Source organism: Primulina tabacum, chromosome 2 (genome assembly GCF_025594145.1).
Source record: "Primulina tabacum isolate GXHZ01 chromosome 2, ASM2559414v2, whole genome shotgun sequence".
Classification (NCBI taxonomy): Eukaryota; Viridiplantae; Streptophyta; class Magnoliopsida; order Lamiales; family Gesneriaceae; genus Primulina; species Primulina tabacum.
In genome coordinates this window covers 50,050,629-50,075,522 of record NC_134551.1, presented here as the reverse complement: position 1 = coordinate 50,075,522, position 24,894 = coordinate 50,050,629, and the positions used below count along the sequence as shown (strand labels likewise).

At 34.8% G+C, this 24,894-nt stretch overlaps 4 protein-coding genes and 2 long non-coding RNA genes across 8 annotated transcripts; 2 read left to right on the top strand and 4 right to left on the bottom strand.

Moving 5' to 3' along the window:
* Positions 1-759: 759 nt before the first annotated feature.
* Positions 760-3,157, bottom strand: LOC142538014 (putative glycosyltransferase At3g07620). Its single transcript, XM_075643460.1, is given in 5 exon segments — positions 760-1,665; positions 1,667-1,795; positions 1,903-2,251; positions 2,376-2,617; positions 2,711-3,157. Coding segments are annotated over 5 exon segments (1,494 nt in total). The 5' UTR covers positions 2,948-3,157; the 3' UTR covers positions 760-1,128.
* Positions 3,158-4,663: 1,506 nt separating this feature from the next.
* On the top strand, positions 4,664-6,179 carry LOC142535387 (putative E3 ubiquitin-protein ligase XERICO). 2 transcript variants are annotated; one of them, XR_012817526.1, is made up of 3 exons: positions 4,664-4,830; positions 5,307-5,390; positions 5,481-5,513. XR_012817526.1 is itself a non-coding variant. In XM_075641768.1 (3 exons), the coding sequence occupies exons 1-3, from the start codon at positions 5,063-5,065 to the stop codon at positions 5,937-5,939; spliced, it is 597 nt and encodes a 198-aa protein (XP_075497883.1). In that variant the 5' UTR covers positions 4,837-5,062; the 3' UTR covers positions 5,940-6,179. The 2 variants fall into 2 exon arrangements, 1 of the variants encoding a protein (XP_075497883.1); XM_075641768.1 differs by lacking the exon at positions 4,664-4,830 and adding an exon at positions 4,837-5,116 and having other exon boundaries at positions 5,481-6,179.
* Positions 6,180-6,197: 18 nt separating this feature from the next.
* Positions 6,198-7,210, bottom strand: LOC142535404 (uncharacterized). Its single transcript, XR_012817528.1, has 2 exons — positions 6,981-7,210; positions 6,198-6,604 (listed from the first exon to the last, which is right to left on the bottom strand). It is a non-coding gene; the product is annotated as an uncharacterized LOC142535404 (long non-coding RNA).
* A 352-nt stretch (positions 7,211-7,562) lies between these two features.
* Positions 7,563-9,866, bottom strand: LOC142535355 (uncharacterized). The gene is made up of 2 exons (XM_075641767.1): positions 9,693-9,866; positions 7,563-9,557 (listed from the first exon to the last, which is right to left on the bottom strand). The coding sequence occupies exon 2, from the start codon at positions 9,532-9,534 to the stop codon at positions 7,804-7,806; it is 1,731 nt and encodes a 576-aa protein (XP_075497882.1). The 5' UTR covers positions 9,535-9,557; positions 9,693-9,866; the 3' UTR covers positions 7,563-7,803.
* On the top strand, positions 9,826-11,777 carry LOC142535371 (uncharacterized). Of its 2 annotated transcripts, none has more exons than XR_012817506.1 (3): positions 9,826-9,942; positions 10,035-10,750; positions 10,855-11,777. It is a non-coding gene; the product is annotated as an uncharacterized LOC142535371 (long non-coding RNA). The 2 variants fall into 2 exon arrangements; XR_012817500.1 differs by lacking the exon at positions 9,826-9,942 and having other exon boundaries at positions 10,055-10,750; positions 10,855-10,943; positions 11,027-11,777.
* A 129-nt stretch (positions 11,778-11,906) lies between these two features.
* LOC142535348 (uncharacterized) lies at positions 11,907-17,665 on the bottom strand. The gene is given in 9 exon segments (XM_075641764.1): positions 11,907-12,838; positions 12,841-12,951; positions 13,374-13,467; positions 13,617-13,699; positions 13,779-13,830; positions 13,952-13,968; positions 13,971-14,093; positions 14,851-14,941; positions 15,878-17,665. Coding segments are annotated over 9 exon segments (2,043 nt in total). The 5' UTR covers positions 16,853-17,665; the 3' UTR covers positions 11,907-12,341.
* Positions 17,666-24,894: the final 7,229 nt, after the last annotated feature.

Sequence of the window (24,894 nt, the reverse complement as noted above, 5' to 3'; positions counted from 1 at the left end):
AATTTAGATCATTTCAAGAAATTTAGTGATAAAATAATCATATTCTTGCAATAAGGTAGATTGTATATATATTTTCCATAAGCAGTCTTATTGTATATACCTGTAAAGGGTTGAAATCTTTTGTTAGATTTCATGTGTAAGTGTCTCGATATGTCAAAGGGAAGTCAATGGTCATCGATCGATCCAAGATTAATGTACGATACAAGCTTGAGATTAGAGATTGATCTCTACAAGTCAAATTAGATTATTTAAAAAAGAGGCACATATCTATATGTGAACTGGTGGGGATTGATATTTAGATTAACATTTTTTAAATAAAACTCATAAACACATAAAGAAAATTGACCCTTCCAATTTTATTTCTACTTTTTTGATAGTATAATATAATGTTTGAGAAAACCTGATACCTAAGCACATTGAGCAAATAACGTCAGTTTAAAGTAAAATTCCATCTTTACAGTGAAACAATTGATAAAGTAGTCAACAGATCTATTTGTTATCAAATAATCAATTATTTAACAAACACAAAAATGTCATAATTTTTCTTTAGAAAATAAGAATTTAGTTTCAAACTCTTACAGCAAGAACCATTTTTTCTGTTGTTCAAAATATACCGAATGGTACAGCACAGATATGTGTAAAATCAGCAAATCAGTATAGTGAATCAAAACAGTAATACAATGTTTAAATAAATCAAACCGAGGCATGTATGAAATACAGTGTCCTTAAAACAGATTCGTCCCCTCCGGTAAGTGGCGATTCCAAGGATCGTCGAGTACATATGAACAGTCACTGTAAGTCATCCGAAAGGCCAAAGGTCATCCCAGCTGGAGCACCAACAGTCACGCAGGCCATATGAAGAGTCGGGCAGATGGAAGGTCATTCATAACTGAAATTTCGAAAAAAAAAAAAGCAAAAACCAGGTGAACCTTGGTGGGAAATTTTGCCTTGATCGGTCTAACGTTCGACGCATCCAGGTCGCGTTCGTACGCTTGCACACAAGTCAAACCTTGCGTGCATCACTTGTAATTCATAGTTCCATTCTTTCTATTTTCAAAATGATAATCCCAAAAGATTTCAAAATAAAAGAAACAAGCTATATTTTACATTAGTTTGAAGCATTAATAATTAATGAACTCTGAGATTCAGCCTTCTGAGCCATAAAGAGTGAATCATCAAATGAAAAGCATCGTATCTCTTTGGTGGATCATTCACCACAAAATGCCTCTGCACATTCCTCACTCCCTCGACTAATTTCTCATACTTATTCTCTCCTAATCCCATCAATATTTTCTTCAGATCTTGCAACTTATCCACCTCTAGCCGAACCGTAAACTCGTCCCAATCAAGAACATCGCTATAAGGCAGCACATAGTCCTGGGATATCAACACCGGCACACATCCTGCATAGATAGCCTCAACGATCCTAGGACTCGCCACTTCGTGTCCACTTGGACACAGGCAATACTTGCTATTCTCCATCATCTGTGTGTAGGATAAGGATGAATTTTCTGGGATTGTCTCAAACACTTTTATGTCACCTGTGTAGTTCTTCCAGTGCTGGAATAGTAGAGGTCTGATGTGGCCGTGTAATCTACCTGCGAAGAATGCTAGAATGGTACGATTATTCGACCATGTTTTTGAGACAAGTCCTGTCAGATTTCCTAGTTGGGAGATTGATCTCTGGAAACGACACATCCTTTCTTGGATTGAAGAACTCTGAGGTGTTTGCGTTGCATAGAACTCGCATGGAAGTGAAGTATAATTTATGAACAGCCCATGTTGCTCGTGGCCCCTGCATGTTGTCATTATTCGATCAATACAAAAATGTATAAATCACAAGAAATTAAAAATAGCTCGAAAATCTTGAATTTTGGAGGCTATATATGTACAAATACACACCCAGTCATGGCACGAGAGCATGAAATGATCAGCACCGAAGCTTCTATTCCAATACGGGTATTTGTTAGATATTACGCCAACATAATCGCCCACAACACGTTGAAGAACAGCCTTGTCACGTTCGATTGGATCAAACAGGTATTGAAGAATCATTACCACACTAAACGGGAGGAAATAAGCATGAGCTTCATCCGGATCAAAGGTTCGGAAATGAGTATTGGATTCAATCAGGCCAAGAAATATTCCTTCGGTAGAATATATGTTCTTGGAGGGGCCCGAGTGAAACAAAGGGGGTTCCCCTTCTTCATATACATATATCTTGAACAACCTTTCCATTAACAAGTAACTCCTACAAATGTATAGTTGCTTGTGAGTAGGAGTTGGTACTTTGAGCTAATTGGATAGAACTAAGTTCAGATCCAAGATTTTCTATAATCAATAGGAAAGCTTAGTTACATGTAATCACTTGTTACCTTTCAAAAACATAGGCATTTCTATAGACTTTCCCTCGAGGAACATAATCCTGGTCTTCAACTGCAGGCACATGAGAATGGCGACTCTGGCGAATCGCATCTCTAATTAAAGCCCTTGCCTTAACAAGTCCTGCTTCAACCCTCTCCATCTTCTTATCCCTCTCCCTCCCATCATTTCTCATCACGCTTTCTGCATTCAATTCCTTCATCAGACCCTCCACCACCTTCTGCATTTTCAGATTCTGCAACCATATTCAACCGCAACGTGTTGTTATATCATCGATCTATCATGCACATGTAACTAGAATAATACATGATAAAAAATGATTGCATACGTTGAATGTAGGGTATACATCCTTTTTATGGTTTGTGTAGGAGAGTGCAGAAAAGGGAAACGAAGGAGTAGGAGGAGGAGTGCTCCATGGCCTACGATCAAGAAACGACGATGACAGATTTTGGGAGCCAATATTTTTAAAAACAGCAACCAAAACCATTGACAAACAGAATAAAGAAAATAAAGTAATGCATGGACTATTGCATTTACAGCTGATGGATCTAAAGATCCCCTTCATTGGCTCTCTTACTGAGAGAGATCAATGGAGTTATTTACTCAGTTAGAAATACACGGATTTCTATTCAATAACCATCTTAATTTTCAGCATTCTCTGTGTATCATTGTGATAAAATCATGTACATATAAGATAATCAAGATTGTGATATGTATCTACGTAAGATCTTATCGTAATCAATTTGTTTATATCAGTAGGATATTTTTGTACTTGTAAATATTGTATCAAAAAGGGAGTAAAATTAATTGTTTCGAATCGATGAAAATTCTTTTCGGTCTTATTTGCTGGAAATCTCCCCCACCCCCCGGCTAAATATGCGCAAAATGATATATATATATATATATGTATTATCTGTAAGATGAGAAAAAAGTGTATATTCTTCCCGTGCATGTTGGACTCGGTTATTTGACGTTCACTTAAACATTGGGCTTCTTCTGGACCATGTAGATTTGAAGTTGGAGGGAAGATTTGGCCCATTATATTGAGCCCAATTTATGGACATTTATTATAGTGCCTCAATTAATCTAGCCATCAGATTGTGCTGAGATAGGTTTATATGTCTTCTGGAGATGGGCCTGTAGAGTGTGGACTTTCTCAAATACTACTGGGCCTTCCGCTCGCCCACTAGTATTGTCTAGTAGTTGGTCCTTTTATGAATAATGGCCTGCTAGCAGGTTCAAAGAATCGGATTCTGGGCATTTAGATATTTAGGCCTGCTAATCTTCTCAGTGTAGCTTACTCTCTATGGCCCAATTGTTCGTTTGTAGTTGGTTCTGAATCTCCTCCTCTATATGGACCAACCCACCAGCCCATCTCCAGTATAAGTTTCCCAGGTCACGTGCAATGCACCCTTGACCTTGAGCATGACATAAGGAAGTATGGAGGCGTGTAGGAATCGGCAAGTGAGGAAAATGACATAGTACCAACATTTATGGAGCCTCCTCTTTTTATAGGTGAATTAATTTTAGTTAATTTATGATATAAACTTCGATTATCCTTGCATATTTATGATTGAATTTGTTTTAAATTCTCTAAAAATAAACTTAATTTTGGTTTTTGTCGGAAGTATTTCTATATTCTCTTAACTCACATGTTTTTCACAAATGAAAATCGAAACAAAATATTGAAAATATAAAATTAGAACAAATTTGTTACTATCTGCAACACATGTTTGAGTACTTAAATTTTTTAATATTTTGTACAAAATTTCATCCAAAAAGACAAATATGTCATTAATATCATTATTTTTTATACATATTCGAGTACTCATTAATCATTTATTAGTATCATGTCTTAAAATAGTTGATACTATATTTTAAATTTTTTGTATCGATTTTCATCCGAAAAAAGAAATGTGGGTTTAGAGAGTACATAAACATTTTTTTTAATCAGAGAGCAAAAACATATAATTTTTCCGATAAGAACTGAATGCAAACTTAAATTTAGTTGTACGGAGTTAAAAGCAAATTTACTCTTATATTCACTAACCAAATATTGTCAGAAAAAAAAAAAACCTAAAAGACATTAAATAATTACATGCAAAAAAATGTAGAATCTTAATTATTTTAGCAATGAAGTAAAACTAAAGTACTGAAAAAATTTGAGATTGAATTATAAAATGTATTTTAAATAACTATTAAACAAGATAGAGAATTGATTAATTAGATAAAGAGCCATGGAATTAAATATGATATAAATAATCCTATAGTTAGTTAAAGAACTATCAAATTGTTATAAAAATTGAAAGGTACCCAAATGTCCTGAATTAAGATTTTGCCATTTCGTCCACGATAAAATCAAATCCTGTTCATTTCTTCTTCGCAATACACGCACAATCCTGAGATTCTTGACAAGAGAAGTTGATTTGGAGTTCCATCTTTCGACCAGTAAGTTAACTATGATTCTCTCGTCCATTTTGCCCTACAAAAGCCCGTAGAAAGTATTTCCAATTTCTGTTCTTTGATTTCATCGTAGGGATCTCAAATTTCTGATTTTTTGTAGATCTTTTGGTTTGTTTTCTCATGATGTTAATTGGGCCTTGATTGTTTTTCCTGTGGTTCTGTTTTGCTGAAGATCTTGCTTGCTTTGCCACTTGTGCTAGTTAAATTCTTGAAGTGAATGAAAGATGGACAAAAAAAGAGAGGAAGAGATAACAATTATAATAAAGCAAAGGTGGATTCTTTATCAGTAAATCTCCTTGTTCTATTTTTATGTTGATCCATTGGTGTGTATCAGATACATCACTCGCCCGTTCTATTGGACAATAGATTTCGTAACTATCTGATACACTTTAGAATATGATCCCATCTTGAATCACAGTTGTACACATTTTCTATCTAATTTTGTTGTTTTTTGTTTGCAGATCTGGTGTGTTATGTGTTTAGAAAAAAACTTTATCTTGACAAACTTCGCTATTATGGGTGTTAGTAGGAACTTGAGAAGTAATGTATATATATTGAACTGCTTGCCTTTGTACTGGGTCACACTTGGTATGATTTATTGTATATTATGATGACTCTTCCCGATTTTTTTATAGGTTGTCCTGGTAATGGCTATTTCATCGTATCCAACTCCAGCAGATGCTGGAGTTCTCTGTATAATTCTAGCAAATGCAGCAATATCGATCTCCATCTTCAAGGAAATTGTGCGCTCTGTACTGCATGTGATTGGCATCCACGTTGCACCATGTGAAGGATTTTCAGTGGAGCCCTCAGATGAATCATCCAAATGTCGTAAGAGTCCCTCCGAAACATACATGGAGGAGTTTAGAAACCGAACATCAGCCATTTTCATATGTGATTCCTGCCCTGAGCAAGAGTGCTCTATTTGCCTGATGGAATTGGGCCCAAACACAGAGATTAACTGTCTCTCCTGTGGCCACATTTTCCACAAGTTGTGCCTAGAAAAGTGGTTAAAATATTGGAACACCACATGCCCTCTTTGTCGGGATTGCATGATAGCTCAAGAAATGGAAGAATGTGAGTGTCCCATGTGAGTAATTTAACAGAATCCTTGAGGTGTACAGTGTAGTAGAAATGTGGAATGCATAAGATTGTCCACAATATGTCAAGCATGTACATGTTAAGCTAGCTGCCGATATTTGCATCCTCTTGTAGTGATGGGTCAGCGCTACTGATATATGTGTTTTATGTACTCTGAAAAGTGGTTCTGGAATTCTATGTATCTGGCTGTTAAATGGGTGATTACTAATATATCATTATCTGTAGAAATATAATGGTGCAACAAGGATCTTAAAGAAACTTTGGCATCGTATAATCTGTACATAGATTAATAAACTGGATGATATACAAGCTATAACAACATGCAAATCCAGAGCAATATGATCACAGTAAACCTATTTGAGCTGTGAAGTTTCTTCATATTTTGGTGGTTAACTCGGAGAGTTTGGAACCAACAGAGATGCTAGTGTGGGAAAGACCCTCGTTCCTGTGGTGTCGACACCTGAAGGAACCGGCATGCGTGGTTGGTGAGCACAAGCAGCTGTATCTGGTGCTTCCCGACTTCCTCAGGGCCATTGGTGAGGTTGGTAACGAGGATGAGGAGCGGCAATGGTACCTCTTGCTGTCTTGGAATAGTACCACATTTATCTTTGATTTTCCATGCTTTTCGCTTGCTTGTGCTTCTTCTGCCATTATTTTCCTGAATAAACATATACATATATGCAAGCGTGTAGATACGTACATGTATATATAATCATTAGTTAGAAGAATTTTCCATATAGCGTCTACCTTGAAAATATTTTGTCTGTATATGCATCTACATTTAACATTTATATACGGTTATGTTTCGAGCATCTGCAACAGGAAGGGCATCAATAAATCCTTGAAGGAACGTAAGAAAAGTCCATTTTCATTGTGATTTCTCCAAATTTAAGCAAAGTATTTCTGAATTGATTCTTAAACAATGGATAATTGGAATACGCATCAGGAAAGGATGGATTAACCGAAAATACATTTTTGTAATTTGTTAAGCATAACTAATAAATGGATTGCATTAATCATGCTTGTATAATTACCTGGACAGATTTTGTGCTGCAAAATTGTTTTAGATACCTGGTAATTTTGTTCTTATAATATCAATGAAAGAAAGAAATTGTTTTTATCAACTTTTTTCTCATTTAGATTCTCTCACAGGTTGTGGTTAATCCTCAATTTTAGGTCAAAAAATTGCTGGGTTTATTATTACCAGAGAAAAAGAAAATTGAATTGAGGTCTTACACGTGGACACCTGACACTCTTTTTTGCAATTTATATATATAAAAGAATAGTAATACGTGACTGTGTTTATTGCTGGTTGATTACAGATTGTTTTGATTATACTTTTGGCTCTTAATCGTGTAATTTGAGTTATATCGGACAACAGCCTATGTTTTTCTCTTGTGCTTTTAGCCAAAGCTCGGTGCATGCATGCGAGATCACTAACCTTAAAAAGAATGACAGCTGAAATAATTAGACGGATAATAAAAAATTTACACAAAATATACAGTTTCCCGTTTATAATGCAAGAAAATGTCAAGTGTCATTGAGAATAAACTAATACAAAATACAATTATATAAAAAGTATGGGACAAAAAATAATACTGCATAAAGTATCAGTCTAGCTTCTCAATTTCCATAAAAGTAACAAATTCAAGAAATCGTGGAAGAAGTAGCGCACAAGAAGATTGAAAAGTAAAACACCAGATGCAAAGAATAACAAAGGTAGGAATTTGCATCTGAAGTACGAGGATTTAAAGGAAAATTATTGACTTAACCTATCATTAAAGGGGGTAAAGAAGTAAAGAAAAGCTAACACTTGAGAGTACATATCGCCAAAGGTCCGAGGGAAATATGGAAATGTTAGCTAGCAGAGTTGCAGGTGTTGATACCATCTTTGCAATCTTTTGTGAGATCGTTAAATGTCTCAATCTGTATTTTGCCCCTCAAGAACACTTCGGTGTCCACAGAAACCCTCATGTATCCATCGAACACAACTGGATTTCCCTTGTTCAGCTTTGTCATTTCTTCATACCAGTCACTGTTTTGATCCCACAGATCTTTATAATCATCAAGAAAGTGTGTGGAATACTTGTCTTTTAAAGGATCAAAGAACGAAGCCTCTGGTTCATTTGTCGCAATATAAAGGTTCCTTCCATCTTCAAGTTTGTCAGGCAAACTGGCCAGAAGAGCTTCTGGTGAAGTATCTCTATCGACATTAGGCCACAGCTCCTTGTTGCTAGCTTTCTCACCTCTCTCAACGTGAACAGAGTCGAAATCCCAGTTCATTCTGGACGCAATAGCTGATGCTACGTCCAACAACCTTCTACTCTTCCAAATCATATGCCATGGCCGTTGAATAGCCGACTCTGCTTCACCTTCACAGACACGGTACCAGTAATTGTCAGGCTCCACAGTGCCAAACTTCCTCATAATCAAAGTATCCTTAACAGCAGAAAGCTTCATTGGCGTGGTCCTGAAATCCTCAACAAGATGCAGATTTAAGCCATCTTTTTGCTGCCACTTGTTCCAGTCCGACCAGAACTGAGTCTGATCTAGCACAGATGCTGAATCCATCAGGTGCTCGAAGTCAAAGTAAAACCTAAAATCTTTCCCTTCCTCATCCTGACCGGACGAACTGTATATCTTTGACAAGCACAAACTCAGATCCATGACAAGAATTCGATTTAAATACTGCGCCTCCCCCAACATACACATGAAACTCCACAAGTATTGCTGCATGCTCTTACACCTATCCCCACCGCCAGAATAAATCAAATACTTTCCATGACTGAATGAACCCTCTGATTCCACCTCAGGAAGAGCGTCATTAACAGTTTCGCCAACTTCTGGTAAGGCAATAGGGTTAGCCTCCGCCTTCGGCGCCTTCTCAAAAACCTCCTTATCCTTTTCCTCGTTCTTTCCCTTCTTCTTCCTCTTCCGGGCATTCCCGCCCGAATGATAGTCACCGATCTTAACTACACTGAGAGTGCAATTAGCAGATCTCTCAAGCATAAAACTCCTATAATCCTTGTAAAAGGCAGCAGCCTTGCCTTCCTTGGGCCTGAATCGCCATGCCATGTGACAAGAATTTTCAACACTCCCCGGAACAGGCTTCCCAAACCGGTAAAAGTGAATGTCCTTGAAGTACTCAATGGCAGACCGCATCATTATATGGAAAACATCTGGATCACGACAGTCAATGGGATCGTTGACCCTGCAAGCAGGTGTCTCAGAAACAATATCAGGATCTCTAACTTCAGTCAGGGCAGCAGATTCAACATCAGTGATGTTTATAAAAGTTGCAAATGCAGTTTGATCGGAAGCTACAAAGTCTTCCCCAGTCTTTACTACAGCAATATCGGATTTGAAGGTGGCATTGGACTCTGATGTGAGGAAAGTAGTGATCTTCGTGGAAGGGTGGAACAATGGATCTTCAGGCTCATACGTTGCCGCAATTATAGTGAAAATCAAGACCCCAATCACAAACATAGAGAAGCATAGGTTCCCGATCATCGCCAACGCATTTTGACCTAAATTTTCGGGCCTGAAACCTCCATTCCTACGAAAATTAAATGAAGAACGGCCCAACATTTTCTTTCCTTGTTCTTTTTCCCCTGATTATATAATACAATCACCAAAACATAAAATTTGAAACTAAAAACAGAGAATCGAGAAATGCAGAAACCATAAATAGGCCCCAATTACCGACAAGGGTGCCTGTCAATTAGAAGAAAAATAACGAGAAAAACCTTGGTCTTGACAGATCTGTTATGGTTGTAGATACATAGATCCGTATCTATTAGAAGGAAGATCCTGTCACCTGCAGCGAGGAGATTTCGGAGTAGCTCACCCGAATTCCTCGATCGCAGAAGCTGAGATTTACCCGGAGCCGCTTTCAAATCTGGGCAGCGGAAGCTGATGGTAGTGCAGAGGGGGGAGTGTTTTCTAAAGTGAGCGGTGGGTGACAGATTGACTGCTACAGTGAGCGGACACCGACAGGTAAGGGTAGGATAGTCATTTTGTATTCACTATAAATATTAACCAATAGTAGATATGTAAAAAAAAACTGATTAAAAAAAATCAATTACTAGTTGAACCGGCTCCACCAAAACCGATTCCGATCCACCACCACGGCACAGCCGCGTAGCATCTCTCCTCCACCACGCACCGCTTGGCACCGGGATCAACATCGAACAATCCAAACACCTTGAAGAAAAGCATGGCTGAGGCATATGATTCTGCCTCCCGTGGCTCCAGGTGAAGCCAATTTTCTATTTGGCTCTCTATATGGATGGAAGTATGAGTCTGTGGATGAAATATACCGTCCCTGGACTGGTGGTTTTGCCTATGTTTGAGCTTTTGCGTCACATTTAGCCAGGTGCGGAGCCATTGACCCAATGGCTAAAAAAACTCAAATAGTTTCTAATGTTTTGATTGTATTAGTAATACCTACGAAGGATGAAACATTAGATTACTCATTTTGAAAATCTTAAATGTCCGGTGATTATGGTCCTGTTGTTTAAACTCATTGACCATAATTGCTCTACGTGTTAGCACAATTCAGCTTTTGAAGGGATTGATTAGTTAGTTCTTCTTGTTTTCCGTTTAAATGGAGGTCATTTCCAATTCTACATATGTTTCATCTTGGATTGCCACAAAACTATATAAAAAAAAACTGAAGAGTTGTATTTGCAGCCGTGTGACTTTCATATGTGGTGTAGCTAGCCTTTGCGCTCTTGGTGCAGTAGTAGCAAAGCATAGTGGTGATGAACACTTGTGCCAACGGTACTTGACACAATTCAAAAAAGTGTTTTATCATTCCGTTGCTTTGTGTTTAAAGCAATTTCTGCAGCTTTTCCCTTCGTTTTCTTTGTATTTGATTCTTTTTCATGTTTCAAATTTTGAGTTCAGCTTAAGTTTTCCAAGGATTTTGCAAATAAAATTCTTTATGGGGAGCAGGGTTCTTGATCGGTGAAGGCACCATATCTACCACTAGAATGGTATGCCCCCTTCAGCGCAGTACAGGTTGAATTTCTTTTGCGAGCTTCAGACAGCCTAATTGTTTTGATTAAAAATTTATTAGACGGCTGTTACTGATGAAATCATCAAGTCGAAAGTTGGTGAAAGGATTATGTCCTTTGATGGATGAATGGCACGGGGAAAAAAAATATCGGGGAGCAGCCCATTGGGTTAGCTGGGATTATGTACATGTGAATGGATATGGATCTGAAGGCAGATGAAGAGGACACACTCCTCAACTTGATGAAAAATTGTTTTCCTGGTGGAAATTATCCTTTTAAGTGATCGAAGTGAAACAGATAGGCATGTGCATTGGTGCCATGGGCTCCTGGTATTGCACTTACTCTTGTGAACAATATCAATACGGTGAATACTGTTGGTAAACATAAGATGCGTTGTTTATAATCAATAATCGCCTTTATACATATCACAAAAAAGTTGAATAATTATATTGTTTGATTCTAACACGAATTTGTTAGCCAAATGTTTGAAAATACAAGTTCGAAAATCCATGATCTTGATCAAGTGCAAAGGATTTTTGGATTGCATTAGTACCCAACAAAATATGACAATAATAATAAACTTCTTTTCCCTAGGAATATAATGCCGTAATTCAATTTTTTTCAATACAATTTTCATTAAACATAAATCCGAAAGTATAGTAATCTAAATCAAAAGTTACCTCGATAAATGGGAACAATTGGCCCGTCTGTGTATAAAGTATAAACTGTCATGGAGAAATTGACAAAGTGAGCGTGTTCTGATAATACTATTTTCAAGAATTTGGAAGCATCGATCCACTTACATTCAATTTGATGAGATGTTTCCAGCCTTTCAACATGGAATTTAGCCCCCCTTAAGTATTTTCGACAACCATATGCCTACCACTAGTAACCAGGAAAGGAGACCAAATCAAATGGCGTATAGCATAAAAACATCTAGAATAAGGTTCCCAACAAATATCATACTTTATTACCAGTTCTATGTTAAGAAACATATTAATCACAAAATCATATAATACACACAATGTGTACATGTTGCGCTGGGATATGAAGCTGAATATGTTCTCTAACATCGCAGACTAATGCGATGCAAAAATATAATTAAAATGAATGGCTAATTTTGTACAGGTTACCAAGCTTTTAACTATGCACTTGCACATTTACAAGATATTTTCATATTCTAAACTCAATGGTATAACATTTCTCGGGTATAACATTTCTCGGGAGACGCACGCTTACAAATGCCATCAGCAAGGCTCTCCTTGTTCAATCTCAGACCTGACTGTCAAAGGCACTAGTACCAAAAATAAAAAGGAAAAAAAATATCTCACGAAATATCTGTACGATTTTGCAAGTATAGACTCGTGAATCCACTGATCACTTGTGTCCGGCAGGCAATCCAAAGTTCTGGAACGTTTTGATTTCTCCTCCTAGGCCAGCAGTAACTATTACCATTCCCCAAGCTGAACTGCTCTGAGTAAACCCAGTGGAGAAGTCCCCGGTTACGTGAGGACTATGGCTCTTGGAAGCTGACCTTGGTTTTTCCTCTACCCATGTTACTGGTATTCTATCAAACAGAGAGCTATTCATAACACTCGATAGAGTTCCATTGAGAGGGCTATTACCACTGCATCCAGACGTTAATGGCGAGTTCTCACTGCCATTAGTTTCTTCGACTGGTGTAGTAGGATGGTTAGCTGTTGAGATCTCAAAATGATCGATGGCACTATTTTTCATGCCGGCACAAGAATCGTGAGTCTCCCAAGTGTCTGGCATGCCAGACCAAGGGATAGCCACGGATACATCTTGACAATGAAAAAACTCATATGATCGAGTCTCTGTAACACCGGTACTTCTGTTTGGTCGAGAGTCAGTGAGTCACCATCGTGTCGCCATACATAAACATAAGAATCTTCACTGGCAGAGATTACATACTCCCCATTAGAAGTGAGGGATGCTGAAATCTGGCTGTTTGTGTTACGAAACCCTGTGGAAGTTTCGTTTAAACTCTGTCTACAAAAAGTCTCCAAGATCTTGGAAATATATACCATTGTGAGGATTGGGTAAATTCAACCATTAAAAATAAATTGCATGCCAAAGCCTGGATTCGGGAAGTTTCCTTTAGAAATTTTCTGCATACTGTACTATTAAATTGACCTCCCAGAAATGGACCTATGCGGTGGAAACATGCAATGCAACGTTACTCTGATCAGACATATTTTATCTTCTACAGCACTGAAGAAACTAGAAAACAAATAATCTTTCAGATTCACCAAACAAAAAAGGGCGTGACAGGAAAGTGTGTAACTAAAAATCCCCAAAGTAAAAAAAAAATAATTTATCACGTGACTAAAAAGGATCAATCATCCGATAAAACAAATCAAATTCTTTTACCATGCATCTCCATACCTTTGAATTTGCGAACAACATCAACACCTTCTAGGACCCGAATTCGAGAGTCTGCCGTTGTGATAAACACTTCTGATGTACTTCCAGGAGCAAACTGTGCCATAAAAACTATCAGAAATTGCCTCATGTGGAAAATACATGTGTTTTCAAGAAGAACCAGGTACATGCCAAAAGGCTTTGATATATAGCAAAAGTACAACTCCCGTAGAATGTGCAAAAAAAAGGCCAATGGAACTGATTTACCTGGAAACCAGTAATTTTCTTCTGATGAGATTTCTTTTTCTGGTTCTGCAGATCGATCTGGTTTTCCTGCTGCATTTTATTTTCTGGAAATAAATCATAGCAAAAGTAAAATTATTACTCAATCACAGACGTAAATCTCTTGTCATGAAGCCCCGTGTATACCTGATGTGTTGTATAAGCGGCAACGACCTTTGTATGAACCAACAAATGCACCCTATTGACACATACAAACAGATTTTTGAGAAATCTCAACACATGCAGGCAGAAAGATTTTTTTTAACATGCATTAAAATCGAGGTAAAATTAGTTCCAGCAACATGCAACCCATGCCTGACCTTTCCATCCGGTGTACCATTTCATGCAAATCACTCCAATCAACAACTTGATGATAGGGAATGCTCCATATCCGAACCTTAGCATCAAGAGATCCGCTGATGAAGTATCTATCATCAACAGGATTAAACTGTATGCAGGTTACTGTGTCATATGAAATCAGGTAGTTTTATCAATAGACAACCTTATGTTATTCATTCAAGCAATCACCTAAATCCACCAAAGCACGTGGAATTAGATATATTACAATATATTACTATATAAATGCAGGTAAACCGAAATGGGAATAAAGGGAGGATACAAGGTAGTATGACTAAACCACTGAAACTCCAAGCTACACGGTGTATAAGGCACCAATCTTAATCATCAGGCAACTAATTGAACTCTCAGCTTATGTATAGCATTTTTATTCCTTTATATATAAGTTCACCCACATCAAATCTCTCAAAGCGTCTATTCTAATTTTTTATTTAAAACACATAAATATACAGATGCACAACCTTTTCAAGTAACTAACTGCAAAAGCATCGCCTTTTTTTCTTTTAGCCCTTCCTTATTTGCTTCTCCTACCTCTTTAAATACCTTATGTAAAGCCCTGGGTCCATCTTTACAATTTAGAACAATCAATGCACATTATCTAAGCTCCACTCTCGTTCCCAATCCATATTCTGACTCTAGGTTCCAGCCTAATGTACCTTCATAGACGTCAATGTTCGTTAGCCAAAGGCAACTGACAAGGTTTAAAAGTGCCAGTTCCAAACATGGGAAACCTAGAAGTTTGAAGAATAACAGGATAATCTGACAAGTTACCACCCTCAGCACCAACCCCACTTGTGGAGAGAACGCCTCTCAAACAGAAGAAATTCGAGCAAATGAAAGTAGACAGAGTCTACATGATTACCAAAGTCGCTATGTGAAAAGATCTTCAAACAAGACTTGCTAGACAAGTCCCAGAGCCGTACTGTTTTGTCCATTGAAGATGAAAGCAGTTGCTGGGGAAGAGAGAGAACTGTAAGTAAATTTGCAAGTGATTGATGATATATATAACAAACTTTCCGATGGAACTTATATGAAATAAAAGACAAAAGAAAATAGTTCTAGGTTTATAGGTCAATCCAATAAATATTTACTAGCAAGCAACAGTGGAAGTTGCTCATACTATGATGACCAAGAGAAAGATAAGATTTTATTAGTTCACATCCAAACCCAACACCTGAATCTCGAACATGCCGCCAAAGACATGAAGGGTGAAATCAATGTTCATGGCATTTTTATTATATTTAGGAGTTATGAGCCACCTAGAATCCTCACGAAACATAGTTGCTATGGGAATCAAACCTTATGTAAAAAGACAGGTGAAACTTTCCTCTTATCCACTTTTACATAAGGAACCTTAGAAAAAACTTTTACATAAACATCAAAATTTCTGCAAGCATGTAATGGTGTGCTCCATTTTATCATTCTTTGGCCATTGTATTAGAAGGAAATACTAGACCAATTCATAGGACAAGTAGTTCTAAGTTCCAGAAAACCATTTAATGCTCATCCCCTTTAGATTGTTTTTTTCTTTTTTCAATACAATAGGGAATTTGGGGAAGGGTATTTGACAGTTCCTGCTCTATTTGCTCGACTACATTAATATAGGTAACTAAAATCCTCTACTCAACAAAAATCATCATCAGTCCTGCAGAATGTGGTTCACAACACACACCCAAAGAAGGTAAAAGATCAATGCAACAAACTACTTTTTATGGCTACATAGTGTGAACACACCCATAGAAAGCAATGGAAAAACAGTGTCACAATCAAGTGTAATCTCATTATTCAAATATAACATAATGCAATCTAATTTCTACAAGTCAGCAGAAGCAGAGGAAAACAAAATTTATTCATCAAAACGCCATGCTTGATGAAAAAATATTACAGACCTGAGACTTGGACCACGAAAGGTCCAGTACATCGTTTAAGTGTCCTTGTAAAGAACAAATGGGCTTCTCTGAAAGAGCAAACACTGTCTCCGGTACCAAAATCTGTTCAAGACTCGAAGATTTTCTACCTATAGAGGACCTCCCTCTTTTCTTCGCTTCCCAGTGATCATCTAAGTTAGGTGATGGTGACAAGGGCTCAGGTGATCCTTTGTGTACAAACAGAATATTGAGATTTCCATCTTCTGGCTTGTCAAATGAGAAATCTCCCTTCATTTCTGTTTCCACAATCCCCCAAAGAAGAATCACACAGTCCTCACCAGCACTAGCTAGATACTTTCCATCCAAACTAAACTTAATTGTCCAGATTGATCCTTTGTGGGCCTGTAACTCCTGGATCTTGTACAATGCTGACAGTTCTTTACCAGACTTCCCATACTGTCTAACTCGAATCATCTCCGGGCCATGGAAGGAAACATCCTGGCTATCATCTATAGCTGAGCTTGATCTCCTCCCGTCCTTCTCAGACAATGAATCCTTCTCATCACTACTTCGTTTTTCTTTATGCCCCAAAACAGAATTCGCTGCGTTCTTCATACTCCTCAACCAGTTCCCTTTCTTCTTCGACTTCGATGCACTTCCGTAGCTGCCATCAGCATTAGGATCCAAGCCTTCCCTATTTCCATCCTCAACATTCTGTCTCCTCATCAATTCCTGCACAATCGGAGAAGTCCCAACACACACCTCAGATGAGAAATCCTCCATGGTCAACTGACGCCCAGTTCCCACTTCCTTGATTTTTTCCCACATCCCATCCTCACGCACCTTATTCACCACAAACTTCTTCCCGTTATCCAGATTCTTTATCATACGCAGGGCATTGATATCAGCAGCCCCATTGCACTCCACACCCTCACCAACTCCATTCCCCAACACGGACAACAAGCTACTGCAGCTCTCATTACGCGTACAATCCATTTTAAGCTTTCCTTTTGGCGGTTTGTTTGGAGACAGCGTACTGCTTCCTGGCGATTCATGGCCACTACTCGATCTCTCCGTATGAGAATAATTTGCATGAAGCTCGCACTATCGCTTTTTACAGTAATACCGCGTCCACCAGCTACAGAATTTTTAACATCCGAAGTCTCATACGAATTGCAGTCCCCATCCGACTTCGATCGAATGATACCAGATATTCGAATCCCATCATTATTAACATAATCGCCACTATTACTGTGTTTTAAAATGTAAGATTTCTCACTCAAGAGGTTCAAATGATTGGACGAGAGAGAGAGGGAGGACCTATGACGGAGGATGGAGGGGTCGCCATTGAGGCCCATTTGGCGGAGAAGCAGGAAACGACGCTCTTCCACCGACGAAAGGTGCGACATCCAAACATCGTAGTTTCGAACGGGAGCCGGTTCATCGTAATCGGGGAGGTTGGGATCGTGATCTTCTTCGGGCTCGGAAGTGGAGGTGGAGCAAGAGCAAGAAGTGTTAGAAGAAGAAAGGAGCCGGTCGAGGGATTCATGGAAGCACTCCTCATCTTCGTCTCTTTCTTCTTCCCCAGCTTGGCTCATCGTGCACCTTCTTCCATCAACTCCGGTTCACGTTACCCGATCCATTCCACCACTCGGCCCGGGCCCACGACCGAACACCCGATTCAGCACTCTTGATGATCGGAGCGGGAGTATTTGATTAAGGAAATTCGGATACGATGATGAGTGAGGGGGCGGCGGGAAGACAAGGAATGGGGTCGTGTAGCGGGTGATCTGGTGGAGTTGCAAATAATAATAAAGAAACGTATCTATACATGCTATAAAAGTGTGAATCAAGGTCAAAGTTTTTCTATTGTGTAATGTCAATTTTGTCCTTAGTTTGTACATACAGGAAAAATTTTGTAAGGATGTTTTTGTCAAATCAGTTATTATGATAAGGACAAAATTGTCAAACTACATTTATGTTAGATAATGATCAGGTTGCCAAAAAAGCTGAAACTTTAAAATTCTTTGATTTTTATTTTCTTATAGATGAATTGAACAAACTTTTTTTCACAAAAAATATTAATTTGAAAAGATTAAAATACCAAAATATATTGGTTTTATTTGCTTATAGATGGAGTGAAAAAGAATTTTTTCACAAAAAACTTAATTTGTAGATTTTTTCACAAAAAAAGTTAATTTGTAGAAGATTAAAATAACAAAATTCTTTTGTTTTATTTTCTTGTAAATAAAGTGAAAATATTTTTTCCACAAAAACTTAATTTGTATAACGATATGATGTTAAATATCTTTTATTTTAAGTTCATTAAGATTAATTTTTTTTAAATGAAGAATTAAACTAATGAAGCCAAATAATTAAACTAATTTTGTTTTTGTTTTAACAAGGTTGGTGTCATGAAGAAGGTTCGATATTTTATTACATTTACAAAATTATACAAGAATTATCAGATATAATCCTAATAAATATTTCATTGATATTTATTTTATCTATATTTCTTTATCAAAAAGAAAGTCAACTAATATTGTTCAAAGCCTTGGTTTATTTTATCTATATTTTTTCCACAAAATATTAATTTGAGAATATTGAAATACAAAAAATCATGGGTTTTATTTGTTTATAGATGAAGCGAAAATAATTTTTTCCCAAAAAAATTAGTTTGTACAATATCGAAATACCAAAATTCTTTTGTTTTATTTGGTTGTAAATATAGTGAATTTTTTCCACAAAAAACATAATTTGTGTAAGGACATGATATTAATTATCCTCTATTTTGCATTAATTGAGAATAATTAATTTAAAATGACAAATTAAAATAATGAAGCCAAATAATTAAATCATGTGGGTTGGTGTTATGAAGAAGGTTCGACGGTTAATTACATTTTACAAAAATGATACAAAGCATTATTGGATATAGAAGAAAGATGACCTTATAAATATTTCGTGAGTATTTATTCTATCTATTTTTCTTTATAAAAAAATCCAACTAATATTTTTCAAAGCCTTAGTTGATTATTAAAATTTAACAATATATGATTGAATACATACAGTTTTACTAATTTTAACTATTTTTCGTCTTTGTAAAGATAAGAAACTATAACAATTACTTATTTGATGATCTTGCAATTGACGAAAATGTATTTTTATAAATATGGATATAAGTAAATCAATTATAGATTTATGTAATCTGAAATGACATATCTTTTAAGGTAAATTTTTAAAATTATTATGAATAAATCTTTACAAAAATTATTCATTATTGCTCAATATTTCTCCTTATGAGTTATGATTGATAATAAGAAAGGTCAAATTTATTTGTTTTTATTTGCTTGTAGATGAAGTCAACATATATTTTTCACAAAATATTAAATTGAATATGATTTGTTTTATTTTGTAAATCTATAATCTTTTGAATGAGTTATATATGCAAGAAGTTTCTCAGAAAAAAAATAAATATATGCAAATTTAATACTTCCAATAATATAGTATGAAATATAAAAAAAAATATGTTATCGTAATTTTGAATTTTTGTATTTAAATAACATATTGCATAAATATGTTATATCATTAAGAGTTGAACACTTTTTAATAAATATAATAAAATATTAATTAAATCATATTTTGTCAGTTGTCTAGAAGATAGAATAACCAAAATTTCATTGATTTTATTTGCTTGTAGATTAAGTTAAAATATTTACAAAAAATAAATATAATTTGTAGAATATTGAAATAACAAAATTCTTTGGTTTTATTTGCTTGATGAAACAAACTTTTTTTTTCAACAAAACACTTAATTTGTGTGGAGATTTGTAGAGGCATCAAATAGAGAAGAATATACATTTCTTCTCATAAGATTTGCTAATGAAGATGGCGAGAATATTGTTTTTCACAGAGAAGAAAAAACTGATGACAACAAAAAATCGTGAAAGCAATATAAATTGAAAATATAAAATAAGAAAACATTTGACGCAATAATTTAATTTAAGGTTTAAAATATATTATCTATGTTATATTTTTATTTTTCATAAATCAATAACACGTGGTGAAATAAGTGGTCAACATTATGTATTATACTTTTTTATTCTCTCAAATTTAATTTTAATAACTATTGTAATATCAATTTTATATTATATTTTCTCCAATGTCTAATTTATACAAAATTATAATATTTATTACTACTATGTTTTTCAACAATTATTAATTTATTTAGATTGTGCTTGGATAAATTGATTTCAAATTTATGGATTAGAATTATAATTTTCTTGTTAACAATGAAACAATATATCAAATCTTGAATCTACGCATTACTTATTTACATATTATTATTTATATAAAGTAGAATAAATTTCAAATAACATTGGCTGGACTTGAAAAATATCATAATTAACATGAAATACTAGTATATAAACATGAAATGAGTGTATTTGAAGTTTATGATGTTACTTCTCTAAGTAACAAAAATACATTTGAATGTATTGAAATCCATGGATTTGAAATTCTTCCATTCAAGAATAACCTTAGATTTATAACACATAAAATTTTTAAACAAATATCTTTTGCACTCATTTTATAATAAATGTAGTACAAATTATATTACATTGAATTTCCTACGGATAATGCTAAAGGTACAACCAATATATCGTACTGCGATATTTACAACAATTATATCGTGAGATTTTGTTATTATTAATGTGATTTTATATTTAATTTATCATGAGATTTTGATAAATTAAATTTCTGTATTAATTTTTTTGAATTGTAAGAATTATTATACAAATTTGGTTGCACATGTAACATTACTCATTTTCTATCGACTAATATAGCATGAAATCATTGATATATAATTTTTTGTAAATTAATGTATTCGGATCTCATTTCTTTAACAACAATTATTAATAATAGAAATGTATTTTCACGTGCGTCGCACGTGTCTTTTCCTAGTAAATATAAATGTGACAACACAATGATGGTTGTAATAATCGATAAATAAATAAAAGCAATAATTAGGCAACAAGCCAATTTTATGAAATATGGGGAACAAGATAGACATAGGGTAGGCAAAGAAAAATGTTGGTAATGTGATTGAGGATTCGTGTTGGGATTTGGTCTTTTTGGAATTTTATGTTCCGTTCCGTTTTGTTTTGTTTCGTTTTGTTCTCGAAAAAATAATTAAAAAAAATTATTTCTCTAAGGGAATCTTTTGCTTTTAAAATCTTGAGGGAAAATGATTTTTATGTGGTCTTTTATTATTTAGATTTGTGCAAGATATTTTCATTTAGTTCGGAGCCAAAAAATCTTTTCGAATTCTGACTTTTTCTGTTTTGGACGTTTTGAGTAGATCTCTCCTATTCATCTTCTGATGCAAGTCATATTACATAATTTTCGACTTCTCTCTTTGCTCTCGGATAACTTGTTGTTCTATAGAAGATTTATTTTCTTTCAAATATTTCTCCTGCAAATCCAGTAATTTTTCTTGTCATGACATTTAACATAAAATATCCATTATCTGAATTGTGTTAGAATTTGAATGAAAACTTAACTTTGTCCATATCTATGATAGACTCATATACCGCATGCTTTTTGGCAGAGATGTCATCTTCATTAACTGAAGCAACAATAGTGTTTCATTTATTGGAGGAACCTTGATGAATTTTTGGACATTCATATATGGTCTCCTAAGCTTGATGAAATGAAAAGTCTCGTGTGAACCTTTATCGGCTGGTTCAGATGTCGCACTAAATAATTATAGCTCCATAATATCTCATCTGGACAAATAGTCATTATCAACACATGTTTCATGAACAACTTCTTGAATCCATTTTTGTAGTGCAGATATCTCCGAGAAACATGATATCATGGTATAGATCGAAGCAAGAGCCCCAATTTATACCATGACTTGACTTTCTTATGATGGGCATTCAGTTTTATCCACATCCTTGGATATTTTTCTGCTATGTCAACATAACCTATGGCTGGTTTGATTCATGCTCTAATTTTTAATTTATCTCAGTTCTGCTAATAAATATCTGAAATGTAGGGATTATAATTTTATTAGTGTCGACCTTAGATTTTCCCTTGTCTGTTTGAGGTCTAAAGTAGATCTCATCATCTTCAATCCCCGATGTGAAGGATTGACTTGATGACTCGAGATAAGATCCAGAGCCTCAATTTTTTCTTGGGCCGACTCTTCTACAGATGATTCAGACTTAGCACTTGTGCTAGGGATAATTGAATGATATGCTCCATGTATAGATCTATGTAATTGAAAACTCTCATTTTGAAATGCCAGTGGTTTCTCAATAGTATCCATAATAGGCTTTTGCAATACAGAACATAACTGAATGTAATCTATAAACAACATGAAATGCGATAAAATACAATGATATTGTTAACTTGTTGTAGTCTACTCATAAATTTTGTATTTAAGACAAGCTTATTGAAATAGTTTTGAAGCATTTTAATGTGTTTTTTCAAATATCTCTGCATTTTCATGATGACATCGACATCAGTTTTTTCCATATCTCGTTCGAAAATTTACAGAAACATTTCATGACATTTAATAATAACAATATAAAAAGCATAATTTTGATAAAAAGTTTATTTTTCTCCAAACTTTCCAAAATCCTTCATTGTTTGTAGTAGAAGTTTTTCTCCATTATCACGTTAGCTGTGAAAATTGATTGACAATTTTCTGTAAAATGTCTCTATTGGTCCCATGACTATAATCTTGTGATCACATTATATTATGAAAACTAATCTTCTAGTCTCATTTTCTTGTCTATATGAATTAAACATTAATAGTAAATTATTTCCTAACAAGATGTTCGCTCTCGTTTCATGAAAGTAAATCGATGGTATTTTACCTTATATCAATGTATTTGTTATGCACATCCGATTACGATTTCTGTTTTTTTAATCTATTTGCATAAGATTAAGATTCCCTTTGATAAATCTCATCTAGCTATTTGAGGTATTTCTTCCTTCAATTCATTGGGAAGTACTCATAGTTTTGTAGTACAAATTCCAGCTCATTAATCAATATAACCAATAAAGTTCTCTGTTGTATATTATTTGTACGTATAACATCTTTACTGAGATGTATATCGAAAATAGATTCGTGGTCATTTAATTTCCACATCCGATCTTCCGCCATGAATTTCCTTTCATTCTCAAGTCATTTCTAAGATTTTCCTTCCTCGAGAAACTTTAATCCAAGAACCAAATGTTCATGTTCTTTTATTGGAATTCTTTTGATATGAACCTTCAAATCTCTAATGTTGATCATCCTTGATAGATTCTTATCATTGACTGTTCTAAATAATAAATGGTATTACTAGAGAATTGATTTCTTTGTCTTATAATATCAAATATTATTTCAACTTTTCATCCTTCCAAACATCTAATTTTTCTCATTGTTGAAAATTTTTTTGTATTAGCTGGGTTTCCTAGACATATGTTTTCCCACACGTGACTTGTTATTTAATTTTTTTTGAAATATGGTCTATTTGGTTCCATCTCACGGCTATGATTTCTTTGTAAGATTAGTTTGTCTTAGATTTGGATATTTGTCTATTGTATTAAGAGAAACTCGATTGTTTCTGGATAAATTGTATTAGCAACTTTTCAAATATTTCTGGTATTTAATAAACTCATTTTTAATAAATATTTTTGAATGATGTGTATTAGAAATAACATATAAAACATTTTAGGTAATAAAATATTATCTATTACTTATTTTCGTCGACATTTTTCTTTGAAATTTTGATGCAACGCCAAGACTCCACTGAAATTTCGATTTTTCATGTTGTAGGCAATTATGGGATAATGACGTTAGTGTAGATAGAGATTTGAAGTTGAGTCCTGACCCAGTAGTTATACATATATAAATTGATCTTGAATTCGAGTTTGAATTGTATCTATAAAATATAATTAAATTTGCAGATATTCGGTAGTTTTGATCCAATATTGATCGGGTCGCCATCATTTAAACACCAAAAAATCCACAATCCACTTATAAACCAACAATCTGGTAGCGCAAGTTTGTAACTATAGCATCAAGAGATCATAGTGTATGATCACATTATCGATTTTTGGTTGTAAATAAAACATTCATAGCATCATAACAATGATAATATTAGAAGTAGTTAACTCAACGAACCGTAACCGGACACATTGTTCTAAACTTTGCAATTTACATTTTCCTTAAAACTTGGTGGATTAAGGAACTATATGTACTGAAATATCAAGTATCATAAAGTCTGAAATTTTTTGAAAGTAGAAGTTGATGAAATGATGATTCTGATTGGATTAGATACAAAATCAGCAATTCCATTCAGGAAAAGTGCAACCAACACTTTCCATAGCCAATTATGAGATATTGGGGATGCATGAAGTAGTAATTATTACTTTTTCAAATTTGGTACTCTCTTTTTACTCCTCTCTGCCTACCTAGCAAGCACTTGCCACCTCCTTCAATGTACTCCATTCTTGAATAAGGCAAACACGCCACCTGGTTTTTGCATCTCATTTCATATCCCATCCACATCACAATCACAAGTTCATAACACAAGATTAGGTGTTGAATCCATAAGCATGAAAATAATAGAAACTTAAAAAATTGGTATTACCTTTGTACATTTGGGCCAATGTTACTAAACAAGAATAATGATATTTGTGATAAAACATGAATTTTCCTTCGAACTGTATACCATTAAAACATGATACACATCACAAAATTTAGGTTGTGTTTGGATCGATGAATTTCAAATATATTCAAATATATTTTTAAATTTTAGAAGAGCAAGACCATAATTTTCAAATTCACATTCTATTTTTATGTATTGTTTCATGTTAATTATGATGAATTTCAAGTTTTTCCGATAATCGAAACATTCAAAATCTATTCTAGTTTATATAACTAATGTGTTAATGAGTAATGCATAAATTTAATATTTTATCTATTGTTTCATTATTAATCATGAAAATATAGTGTCAATCAAGAGAATCGGCGACGAATACCT

Coding starts and splice junctions, on each gene's coding strand:
- LOC142535387 (XM_075641768.1), top strand. CDS start 5,063: ATGAAAGATGGACAAAAAAAGAGAGGAAGAGATAACAATTATAATAAA. Junction 5,117..5,306: donor ACAATTATAATAAAGCAAAG/GTGGATTCTTTA, acceptor TTTTGTTTGCAG/ATCTGGTGTGTTATGTGTTT. Junction 5,391..5,480: donor GTAGGAACTTGAGAAGTAAT/GTATATATATTG, acceptor ATTTTTTTATAG/GTTGTCCTGGTAATGGCTAT.
- LOC142535355 (XM_075641767.1), bottom strand. CDS start 9,534: ATGTTGGGCCGTTCTTCATTTAATTTTCGTAGGAATGGAGGTTTCAGG.